This window comes from Haliotis cracherodii, unplaced genomic scaffold (assembly GCF_022045235.1).
Source record: "Haliotis cracherodii isolate W230 unplaced genomic scaffold, xgHalCrac1.p SCAF_15, whole genome shotgun sequence".
NCBI lineage: Eukaryota > Metazoa > Mollusca > Gastropoda > Lepetellida > Haliotidae > Haliotis > Haliotis cracherodii.
This window is the reverse complement of record NW_027266270.1, coordinates 24,650,389-24,663,985: the sequence shown is the minus strand read 5'-3', so window position 1 is coordinate 24,663,985 and position 13,597 is coordinate 24,650,389. Positions and strand designations below refer to the sequence as shown.

The 13,597-nt window shown below is 44.2% G+C and overlaps 1 protein-coding gene across 1 annotated transcript in view; it reads left to right on the top strand.

Annotated features, from left to right (window-relative positions):
- Positions 1-13,597, top strand: part of LOC139462407 (G surface protein, allelic form 168-like) — a 162,075-nt gene that overhangs the window by 13,653 nt on the left and 134,825 nt on the right. The window contains exons 2-6 of the mRNA XM_071244103.1: positions 2,999-3,074; positions 9,766-9,869; positions 10,609-10,681; positions 11,555-11,682; positions 12,913-12,985. Of these exons, the coding sequence (XP_071100204.1) occupies positions 2,999-3,074; positions 9,766-9,869; positions 10,609-10,681; positions 11,555-11,682; positions 12,913-12,985 (454 nt within the window). The remainder of the gene's footprint in view (positions 1-2,998; positions 3,075-9,765; positions 9,870-10,608; positions 10,682-11,554; positions 11,683-12,912; positions 12,986-13,597) is intronic.

Below are 13,597 nucleotides of genomic sequence, written 5' to 3'. Positions count from 1 at the left end.
TTAACATTAAACCAGGGTGTAAGCATACCATTTATACGTACACTGCATTTCACATTATCATATAATGGTTGAAGTGCTAGAAATCCTTTCACACCAATGTTACATAATTTCTCCCACAGCTCACCTCTGTTAATGCTATCATACGCTTTATGAAAGTAAATAAAAGCAGAAAAAGTGTCTTTTTAATACATTTTCTAGTATCAATAAAAGAACAAACAGAGTGAATATGATCCGTAGTTGATCTACGCTTCCGGAACCCATTTTGTGCATCATTTAGAGCTCCTGTGCTTTCAGCCCAAGACTGCAGACGGTTATTTAATATACATGTCTTACAATATGATTTGTACATAGAATTGCTGAGGGTCAAACCTCTATATGATAAAGGATCCGCAGGATCTAAAGTACAACACTTTGGTATGGGGTTAATTATGCCCTTTACCCACAATACAGGGATTTTGCCTGTGCTAAAACATATATTAAAGATATTGTTCATCGCCGAAATAACATTTTGTGATTTAAGACATTCCATCGGAATACCGTCAACACCAGGAGCCTTGCCACAGTGGCTTCTACCAACCGCTCTGGTTACTTCAAAGAGAGTAATTTTGTCACACTTAACATTCTGCATCCCGACGTCACCATTCAACAGTTTACAATAATCATTTCTCAGACACATTTCCATCCTCTAAAACCGCTCTCATGGGGATCTGTCTTCGTCTCTCCCTACCAACCCCAAACTTACCAATCTTCTTCCAGAACTCTCTATCATTATCCTCACACATTTAATCTAACCGTTTACTTTCCCCTATCGCATACATTCGTTCAGCAATTTGCACAGTTTTTTCAAAATGTTTTGGCTTTTTAACAAAACTATGTCTCAGAAACATTCTCTCATTACAAGGGCGTTTACATTTACACCACGTTCTCTCTGCCTCGCTCATGTCGCTCCACAACACACTCAGATCATCATTCCACCATGGCTTTCTCACACGACGCTTTTTTTGCTCTTTCCACCAAAAAACACACGGTAACATGGTTTTAACTTTTCATGCATCTCTCGCTGAACCAAGTCTGTGAGAGTCTCCGCCCCTAGATCTAGGTCATTCTGAGACTGGGTCGACATCTCGAGCTGAAATATGATGTCATTCAAGAGTGCTATACATTTATCAGATGTTAAAAAGTCAGAAGGTACATCAGATGTAATAAAGCGTGTAGCATAAACCGTCTCTGACTGGTTATCTGCTACCTGTGAGCCAATGTTAATAGTCTCACATGACACTGACCACTGTAGCAGCGAGTGATCAAGCTTCCTATGTAAGTCTGTATTTACCTGTTCAACACCAGTGCCCTCTATGCAACAATTGACCTGACCTAGCCAATCAACACGAAGCAAACAATCAACACGATGGAACAATTGACGTGATCTAACCAATCAACGAAGCAAACAATGAACACGATGGAACAATTGACCTGACCTATCCAATCAACACGAAGCAAACAATGAACACGATGGAACAATTGACCTGACATACCCAATCAACGAAGCAAACAATGAACACGATGGAACATTTGACTTGACCTAACCAATCAACACGAAGCAAACAATGAAAACGATGGAACAATTGACCTGACCTACCCAATCAACGAAGCAAACAATCAACACGATGGAACAATTGACGTGATCTAACCAATCAACGAAGCAAACAATGAACACGATGGAACAATTGACCTGACCTATCCAATCAACACGAAGCAAACAATGAACACGATGGAACAATTGACCTGACCTACCCAATCAACGAAGCAAACAATGAACACGATGGAACATTTGACTTGACCTAACCAATCAACACGAAGCAAACAATGAAAACGATGGAACAATTGACCTGACCTACCCAATCAACGAAGCAAACAATCAACACGATGGAACAATTGACGTGATCTAACCAATCAACGAAGCAAACAATGAAAACGATGGAACAATTGACCTGACCTAGCCAATCAACACGAAGCAAACAATCAACACGATGGAACAATTGACGTGATCTAACCAATCAACGAAGCAAACAATGAACACGATGGAACAATTAACCTGACCTAGCCAATCAACACGAAGCAAACAATGAACACGATGGAACAATTGACCTGACCTACCCAATCAACGAAGCAAACAATGAACACGATGGAACATTTGACTTGACCTAACCAATCAACACGAAGCAAACAATGAAAACGATGCATCAGTTGACGTGACCTGGCCAATCAACAACGAAGCAAACAATGAGAACGATGGAACAATTGACGTGACCTAGCCAATCAACACGAAGCAAACAATGAAAACGATGCATCAGTTGACGAAGCAAACAATCAAATGTTCAGCGCGAATTACTGACGATAATGTCACTTCCGTGCCCCTGTGTGGGTCATATAAATAGACTGATAATAACATATAAGTATATACAGATTGTAAGTCAGGACCTTTCTTGTCTACATTCATTGTGGTGAGTTTGATTTTACGAGTGCTTCGTTATATAATGGTGGCCGATTTTTTCTGAGGCTGCGATTGGACGACATCAAATACAGCGTGAATTTGTCCTTAGTATGGAAAGAAAACGCGTACTACTTCAAAATTTGTTTGTGAAGTGAAATTGTTCTCGCTAAAATTAACATTAGCAGAGTAGTTCCATTTCATCCCAAACAAACCTCAGAGGTGTGGACGTGCCTCCATGTTTATCTAGATCCGTAATGAACGACGCTTTGCACGCGCGCTTAACAAATGGATATGGTACTGATTAGTAACACATCTTTTGGGCTGCTAGCTAAAAGTGCTACGTTTCTGGCGCGAACCAACAGTGGGCTAGCACTTTAAATCCTGCACAAGTCCTGACTAGTGCTAGTAGCCACAAACACTTGCATGAGCATTGTAATATAATCGAAACAGTCTTGACGTTAATCCCCATTTCACCTCACGTCAGTAAATAATTCGTGTCTATTTCAGTACTGGCACTGGGAGCTGATGGGGCGTCGTGTGACGAGTGTTGGGCGACTTACAATGCTGCAACCAAGACATGCACGTAAGTAAAATCAAGCCGCAACCGAAGACCACGAAGATAGAAAACAGATGAACAGAAATGAAATCAGATCAAGAGGCCCTGATCCACTCGGTGCTCGTTATTTGGGTCACGTTTTATACGTCAGTGCTCGACGGGCTACATGTAAAACAAACATTACAAAGACGCCTGCACCATATCTCCGTTGGCCTTAAGTGGAAAGTGAAAAGTGTCGTTTTCGGTACCGGTCCAAGAGAAGCAGACATCCAACCCATGACGACATGGATACATGAAACCATAACGGACGACTTCACAGACAATAACGTACTGTGGTCGATACATGCCGCCATGCACGAACGACTTCACAGACAATGACGTACTGTGGTCGATACATGTCGCCATGCACGGACGACTTCACAGACAATGACGTACTGTGGTCGATACATGTCGCCATGCACGGACGACTTCACAGACAATGATGTACTGTGGTCGATACATGTCGCCATGCACGGACGACTTTGTAGACAATGACGTACTGAGGTCGATACATGTCACGGAAGACTTTGTAGACAATGACGTACTGTGGTCGATACATGCCGCCATGCACGGACGACTTCACAGACAATGATGTACTGTGGTCGATACATGTCGCCATGCACGGACGACTTTGTAGACAATGACGTACTGAGGTCGATACATGTCACGGAAGACTTTGTAGACAATGACGTACTGAGGTCGATACATGCCGCCATGCACGGACGACTTCACAGACAATGACGTACTGAGGTCGATACATGTCACGGAAGACTTTGTAGACAATGACGTACTGAGGTCGATACATGTCGCCATGCACGGACGACTTCACAGACAATGACGTACTGAGGTCGATACATATCACGGAAGACTTTGCAGACAATGACGTACTGAGGTCGATACATGTCGCCATGCACGGACAACTTTGTAGACAATGACGTACTGTGGTCGATACATGTCGCCATGCACGGACGACTTTATAGACAATGACGTACTGAGGTCGACACATGTCGCCATGCGCGGACGACTTTGTAGACAATGACGTACTGAGGTCGATACATGTCACGGAAGACTTTGCAGACAATGACGTACTTAGGTCGATACATGCAACGGAAGACTTTGCTGACAATGACGTACTGAGGTCGATATATGCCACGGAAGACTTTGCAGACAATGACGTACTGAGGTCGATACATGTCCCGGACGACTTTACAGACAATGACGTACTGAGGTCGATACATGTCGCCATGCACGGACGACTTTGTAGACAATGACGTACTGTGGTCGATACATGTCGCCATGCACGGATGACTTTGTAGACAATGACGTACTGAGGTCGATACATGTCGCCATGCACGGACGACTTTGCAGACAATGATGTACTGTGGTCGATACATGTCGCCATGCACGGATGACTTTATAGACAATGACGTACTGAGGTCGATACATGTCGCCATGCACGGAAGACTTTGTAGACAATGACGTACTGAGGTCGATACATGTCGCCATGCACGGACGACTTCACAGACAATGACGTACTGAGGTCGATACATGTCACGGAAGACTTTGCAGACAATGACGTACTGAGGTCGATACATGTCGCCATGCACGGACAACTTTGTAGACAATGACGTACTGTGGTCGATACATGTCGCCATGCACGGACGACTTTATAGACAATGACGTACTGAGGTCGATACATGTCGCCATGCACGGACGACTTTGTAGACAATGACGTACTGTGGTCGATACATGTCGCCATGCACGGATGACTTTGTAGACAATGACGTACTGAGGTCGATACATGTCGCCATGCACGGACGACTTTGCAGACAATGATGTACTGTGGTCGATACATGTCGCCATGCACGGATGACTTTATAGACAATGACGTACTGAGGTCGATACATGTCGCCATGCACGGAAGACTTTGTAGACAATGACGTACTGAGGTCGATACATGTCGCCATGCACGGACGACTTCACAGACAATGACGTACTGAGGTCGATACATGTCACGGACGACTTTGCAGACAATGACGTACTGAGGTCGATACATGTCGCCATGCACGGACAACTTTGTAGACAATGACGTACTGTGGTCGATACATGTCGCCATGCACGGACGACTTTATAGACAATGACGTACTGAGGTCGACACATGTCGCCATGCGCGGACGACTTTGTAGACAATGACGTACTGAGGTCGATACATGTCACGGAAGACTTTGTAGACAATGACGTACTGTGGTCGATACATGCCGCCATGCACGGACGACTTCACAGACAATGATGTACTGTGGTCGATACATGTCGCCATGCACGGACGACTTTGTAGACAATGACGTACTGAGGTCGATACATGTCACGGAAGACTTTGTAGACAATGACGTACTGAGGTCGATACATGCCGCCATGCACGGACGACTTCACAGACAATGACGTACTGAGGTCGATACATGTCACGGAAGACTTTGTAGACAATGACGTACTGAGGTCGATACATGTCGCCATGCACGGACGACTTCACAGACAATGACGTACTGAGGTCGATACATATCACGGAAGACTTTGCAGACAATGACGTACTGAGGTCGATACATGTCGCCATGCACGGACAACTTTGTAGACAATGACGTACTGTGGTCGATACATGTCGCCATGCACGGACGACTTTATAGACAATGACGTACTGAGGTCGACACATGTCGCCATGCGCGGACGACTTTGTAGACAATGACGTACTGAGGTCGATACATGTCACGGAAGACTTTGCAGACAATGACGTACTTAGGTCGATACATGCAACGGAAGACTTTGCTGACAATGACGTACTGAGGTCGATATATGCCACGGAAGACTTTGCAGACAATGACGTACTGAGGTCGATACATGTCCCGGACGACTTTACAGACAATGACGTACTGAGGTCGATACATGTCGCCATGCACGGACGACTTTGTAGACAATGACGTACTGTGGTCGATACATGTCGCCATGCACGGATGACTTTGTAGACAATGACGTACTGAGGTCGATACATGTCGCCATGCACGGACGACTTTGCAGACAATGATGTACTGTGGTCGATACATGTCGCCATGCACGGATGACTTTATAGACAATGACGTACTGAGGTCGATACATGTCGCCATGCACGGAAGACTTTGTAGACAATGACGTACTGAGGTCGATACATGTCGCCATGCACGGACGACTTCACAGACAATGACGTACTGAGGTCGATACATGTCACGGACGACTTTGCAGACAATGACGTACTGAGGTCGATACATGTCGCCATGCACGGACAACTTTGTAGACAATGACGTACTGTGGTCGATACATGTCGCCATGCACGGACGACTTTATAGACAATGACGTACTGAGGTCGACACATGTCGCCATGCGCGGACGACTTTGTAGACAATGACGTACTGAGGTCGATACATGTCACGGAAGACTTTGTAGACAATGACGTACTGTGGTCGATACATGCCGCCATGCACGGACGACTTCACAGACAATGATGTACTGTGGTCGATACATGTCGCCATGCACGGACGACTTTGTAGACAATGACGTACTGAGGTCGATACATGTCACGGAAGACTTTGTAGACAATGACGTACTGAGGTCGATACATGCCGCCATGCACGGACGACTTCACAGACAATGACGTACTGAGGTCGATACATGTCACGGAAGACTTTGTAGACAATGACGTACTGAGGTCGATACATGTCGCCATGCACGGACGACTTCACAGACAATGATGTACTGAGGTCGATACATATCACGGAAGACTTTGCAGACAATGACGTACTGAGGTCGATACATGTCGCCATGCACGGACAACTTTGTAGACAATGACGTACTGTGGTCGATACATGTCGCCATGCACGGACGACTTTATAGACAATGACGTACTGAGGTCGACACATGTCGCCATGCGCGGACGACTTTGTAGACAATGACGTACTGAGGTCGATACATGTCACGGAAGACTTTGCAGACAATGACGTACTTAGGTCGATACATGCAACGGAAGACTTTGCTGACAATGACGTACTGAGGTCGATATATGCCACGGAAGACTTTGCAGACAATGACGTACTGAGGTCGATACATGTCCCGGACGACTTTACAGACAATGACGTACTGAGGTCGATACATGTCGCCATGCACGGACGACTTTGTAGACAATGACGTACTGTGGTCGATACATGTCGCCATGCACGGATGACTTTGTAGACAATGACGTACTGAGGTCGATACATGTCGCCATGCACGGACGACTTTGCAGACAATGATGTACTGTGGTCGATACATGTCGCCATGCACGGATGACTTTATAGACAATGACGTACTGAGGTCGATACATGTCGCCATGCACGGAAGACTTTGTAGACAATGACGTACTGAGGTCGATACATGTCGCCATGCACGGACGACTTCACAGACAATGACGTACTGAGGTCGATACATGTCACGGAAGACTTTGCAGACAATGACGTACTGAGGTCGATACATGTCGCCATGCACGGACAACTTTGTAGACAATGACGTACTGTGGTCGATACATGTCGCCATGCACGGACGACTTTATAGACAATGACGTACTGAGGTCGATACATGTCGCCATGCACAGACGACTTTGTAGACAATGACGTACTGTGGTCGATACATGTCGCCATGCACGGATGACTTTGTAGACAATGACGTACTGAGGTCGATACATGTCGCCATGCACGGACGACTTTGCAGACAATGATGTACTGTGGTCGATACATGTCGCCATGCACGGATGACTTTATAGACAATGACGTACTGAGGTCGATACATGTCGCCATGCACGGAAGACTTTGTAGACAATGACGTACTGAGGTCGATACATGTCGCCATGCACGGACGACTTCACAGACAATGACGTACTGAGGTCGATACATGTCACGGACGACTTTGCAGACAATGACGTACTGAGGTCGATACATGTCGCCATGCACGGACAACTTTGTAGACAATGACGTACTGTGGTCGATACATGTCGCCATGCACGGACGACTTTATAGACAATGACGTACTGAGGTCGACACATGTCGCCATGCGCGGACGACTTTGTAGACAATGACGTACTGAGGTCGATACATGTCACGGAAGACTTTGCAGACAATGACGTACTTAGGTCGATACATGCAACGGAAGACTTTGCAGACAATGACGTACTGAGGTCGATATATGCCACGGAAGACTTTGCAGACAATGACGTACTGAGGTCGATACATGTCCCGGACGACTTTACAGACAATGACGTACTGAGGTCGATACATGTCGCCATGCACGGACGACTTTGTTGACAATGACGTACTGTGGTCGATACATGTCGCCATGCACGGATGACTTTGTAGACAATGATGTACTGAGGTCGATACATGTCGCCATGCACGGACGACTTTGCAGACAATGATGTACTGTGGTCGATACATGTCGCCATGCACGGACGACTTTGTAGACAATGACGTACTGAGGTCGATACATGTCACGGAAGACTTTGTAGACAATGACGTACTGAGGTCGATACATGCCATGGGAGACTTTGCAGACAATGACGCACTGAGGTCGATACATGCCACGGAAGACTTTGTAGACAATGACGCACTGAGGTCGATAAATGCCACGGAAGACTTTGCAGACAATGACGTACTGAGGTCGATACATGAAACGGAAGACTTTGCAGACAATGACGTACTGAGGTCGATACATGCCACGGAAGACTTTGCAGACAATGACGTACTGAGGTCGATACATGTCGCCATGCACAGGCAGATTTTCAGACAATGACGCACTGAGGTTGATAAATGCCACGGAAGATCTTGCAGACTATGACGTACTGAGGTCGATACATGCCACGGAAGACTTTGCAGAAAATGACGTACTGAGGTCGATGCATGCCACGGACGACTTTGTAGACAATGACGTACTGTGGTCGATACATGTCGCCATGCACGGACGACTTTATAGACAATGACGTACTGAGGTCGATACATGTCACGGAAGACTTTGCAGACAATGACGTACTGAGGTCGATACATGCAACGGAAGACTTTGCAGACAATGACGTACTGAGGTCGATATATGCCACGGACGACTTTGTTGACAATGACGTACTGAGGTCGATACATGTCACGGACGACTTTGTTGACAATGACGTACTGAGGTCGATACATGTCACAGAATACTTTGCAGACAATGACGTACTGAGGTCGATACATGTCACGGAAGACTTTGCAGACAATGATGTACTGAAGTCGATACATATCACAGAATACTTTGCAGACAATGACGTACTGAGGTCGATACATGCAACGGAAGACTTTGCAGACAATGACGTACTGAGGTCGATACATGCCACGGAAGACTTTGCAGACAATGACGTACTGAGGTCGATACATGTCGCCATGCACGAACGACTTCACAGACAATGACGTACTGAGGTCGATACATGCCATGGAAGACTTTGCAGACAATGACGTACTGAGGTCGATACATTATTTTAGAGTTACACATAGCTAACGAGATGACGACTGACGACACTTCGTGTCTAGATACGTATGTATGTCATGTGTACACTTCAATGTTATTCTTCTTTTCTGTTCACCTTGATCTCTATGTTATATTTCAGTGTTGCCTATGCCTTCATTACGTGTATGGAGGATGCCGTAGATCCCGGATGTCCAACATCGGGTCTCAACATGGCTTCGTTTATTGGACAAATTGGAGGCTGTGGTGAGTAATACTTTCTACTGATCTCATCCGCAACAATAACACTACAACACAGCATCAGGCGGTAAAGTTTCAATGTGATGTTCTCTTTTTCCAACGCAAACTGTAAATATCCCAACTGATCTAGTGAGAAGGGTTAAAACTTTACAATCCTTAAACACCTGTCCCTTGAAGATTATATCTTAATCTATAATAAGTGTGTAAGGTTATATTAGAGTGTGCTCAAGTATGTTTGCATCACGTTTACTCTTGAGAGTAATCCAAAATTACATCTCTGATGGTTTACTTCATGTATAGTATATTTAAGAAACAAACGACGAGTGGGAGTTGTTTATCGTAAAATAAAACACTGCAGGGAGAATATACCATGAGTCGTTTATTTCTTTTATGAGATATCAACGTTATGTACAGCCTCGTTCTTTATTATTCTTTGGGATTTATTGCGTGGCTGTCATACCAGGTTCAAGCGATCTTGGGTTCGAAATCCCAGATTCACCGAGATTATGGTCACTGGTCTTTCATCACCAAACTAATGTGTGTGAGAGTGCTTTCCTATTGCAGTAGGCGTAATGTCACAAAGTATGACATATAGCAATTTATAGAATATAGGAATATATGACATGTGATGATGTATAACCACTGGCAACGTGTCCAATGTAGTGATGTAGGGCATTTCAACTGTGTATGTCTTTGAGACTACCACTGAAAACTGTTCTATTATTATACTTCTCTTACCTTTCAGCTCAGACCGCCCTGTGTACCTGTCAAAAAGACCACCTCCTTCGGTGGTCCCAGGGTACACCCAGTCTATGCGAGTAAGTAGTGTTTCAAACACAAACAATGGTATTTGGGTATTTTACCACACACAGACACGAACGTAGGCGCGCAAACATACAAACGCACACACGGAAGCAAACATATATCATGGATTATAACGCAGGTTCAGCTATAGGGCACGGATCAGTGTGGACCTGTAGACGAAAACGTCTGGACGCTGATGCTCTTCCTGGAAGCTCCAAAATGACAACTCTTGTCCTTCAACGAGTATTAAACACAAACGGAACCTGCCATCTGTTTGCATGAACCAATATGCATGAGTATCGCACCAATATTATTGGAGCCATTTGTGTGACCTTGGTTAGAATCTGCTGTTCTTATATCATAATGAATAAAACATGTTGACTATGTATGCACTTATTGTTACCATGGTTACATATCTGATCAATACGGCGAAGACATTCCCCATCTGGAAAGCCATTGATGGACTACTGGATCACAATGCATGCTCCCAAACTGTGAATCTGGTTCGTCGTTAAGCGCCGCTTTAAATACTATTTCAGTCATATCAGAGGAGTCAGCTCAAATTCAGCGAATTTAATGTTACGTAGGTCGTAGACTACCTTGCAATTAAAAGTAGTTCAAGCAACAAGCATGACGCTGGTGCTGACAAATCAAAGAGCAGCATAACAGAGAAATATCGGATTTAAACCACGATCAGCATTTCCTGGCGTGGCTAAGGGACGCAACTTTGTACATTGACTTGCGGCATCGTAAACCTTTAGGTCAGACTTGTCTCCTCTCGTCGACGGGTCCAAGTAGCTGTACAAATATGTACATAAAAAGGTGTTACTTAGTTTCAACTAATATTGTCATACAACCCACTTATGACTTGAGATGTCTGTTGACAGGAGTGAGAAGCAGAAACTTGGATGTATTGGTGGAGTGACAGATGCGGCGTGCGACACCACTACCAAAGGCCACACTATAGCCACTTCCACAGAAACAGACATCAATGCTATTGGAGGCTGTGCAGCAGGTGCGTTGACTTCTCTTCTGTTGTATCATGTTATGACATAACCTCACATTACGTTGACTTCTGTTGTATCTGACTGTGTCTGCAGTGACATTAGTTACATTATCTTCAGGCCGTACAGATGGTATGTTGACTTCTTTGCATCAGTCTGTGTCTGTAGTAACACAGATATGGCCTCACATTACCTGCAGGACATGCAGGTGGTATGTTGACTTCTTTGCATCAGTCTGTGTCTGTAGTAACACAGATATGGCCTCACATTACCTCCAGGCCGTGCAGCTGGTATGTTGACTTCTTTGCATCAGTCTGTGTCTGTAGTAACACAGATATGGCCTTACATTACCTCCAGGCCGTGCAGATGGTATGTTGACTTCTTTGCATCAGTCTGTGTCTGTAGTAACACAGATATGGCCTTACATTACCCCCAGGCCGTACAGCTGGTATGTTGACTTCTTTGCATCAATCTGTGTCTGTAGAAACACAGATATAGTCTTACATTACCCCCAGGCCGTGCAGATGGTATGTTGACTTCTTTGCGCAAGTCTGCGTCTGTAGTAACACAGATATGGCCTCACATTACCCCCAGGCCGTACAGATGATATGTTGACTTCTTTGCATCAGTCTGTGTCTGTAGTAACACAGATATAGTCTTACATTACCCCCAGGCCGTACAGCTGGTATGTTGACTTCTTTGCATCAGTCTGTGTCTGTAGTAACACAGATATGGCCTCACATTACCTCCAGGCCGTACAGATGGTATGTTGACTTCTTTGCATCAGTCTGTGTCTGTAGTAACACAGATATGGCCTCACATTACCTCCAGGCCGTGCAGCTGGTATGTTGACTTCTTTGCATCAATCTGTGTCTGTAGTAACACAGATATGGCCTCACATTACCTCCAGGCCGTACAGATGGTATGACTGAAATCAGCCAACAAATCACACACCCTAGTCAATACATATTGATTTATTCACTGAAAACACCACGATGCGAATATGCATTGAATGTTTTCTGATGCAAATGAGTAATCCCAGAAGTAATTTCAGAGTTGCCCCCCTCCCTCGCCCGATATTGATATAATAACAAACAATATAAACCAGATACATTTGTTGTTAATTGGAATAACGTAAGAATACCGTCTCTTTTGGGCTCATTTGAAATGGTGTTGTTTGTAAGTTATTTTCTCTTATTGTGTCGATCGCCGTTTCAGTTCCTCGTGTTGTGTTATTTCAGGGTTCACGGACACGTGTCAGTGTGAGAAGACTTACGCCCTCGCGGATATCTCCGTCACGGCCACCAGATGCACGTGAGTGTGTGGGAAGAGTGGTGCAGTGGTACAGTCAAACCGCTACCAGTCAAACCGGTCAACACACATAAGTAAAAACATGAAAAAGTCAAAACGAAGATAAAGCAAATAATGTTATGAGAAATAATGTCACTCATAAATGCACATACTATTTGTGAATTTCAAAACTTTTTTATTTTTATATTGATTGTAACATTTTATTCTTGCTATCACTTCAGATTATTTAAGTTCATAAGCATTTGAAAATATTAATTATGAGTTCATCGCAGTTTAATCTGTTTTCTTTTGCTTGTTTTGGGTTTGAATCAACGCCCAATAGAACAGAAAATATAAACAGATACACATTAATCCTTAAATCGAATCCTTATAACTTTGAGAAGCTGTTGATTAAGAAGACGACTGCATTGATCGAAGGGTTAAGTCCCTTTAAATAACTTGTATGTCTTTCAAAGTGAAACAAATTCAGGGAAAGTAATACATTTCTTTCTGAAAAAAATAATTCTATTTCCGAGTTAAACTAAAAGCCTCGTGTAAAAATGCTTAAAAAAACTCCACAGAAATTATAAAGTTGCCCTTTCCACGCTTGAGATCAGAAAACCCACTTTTTCACAC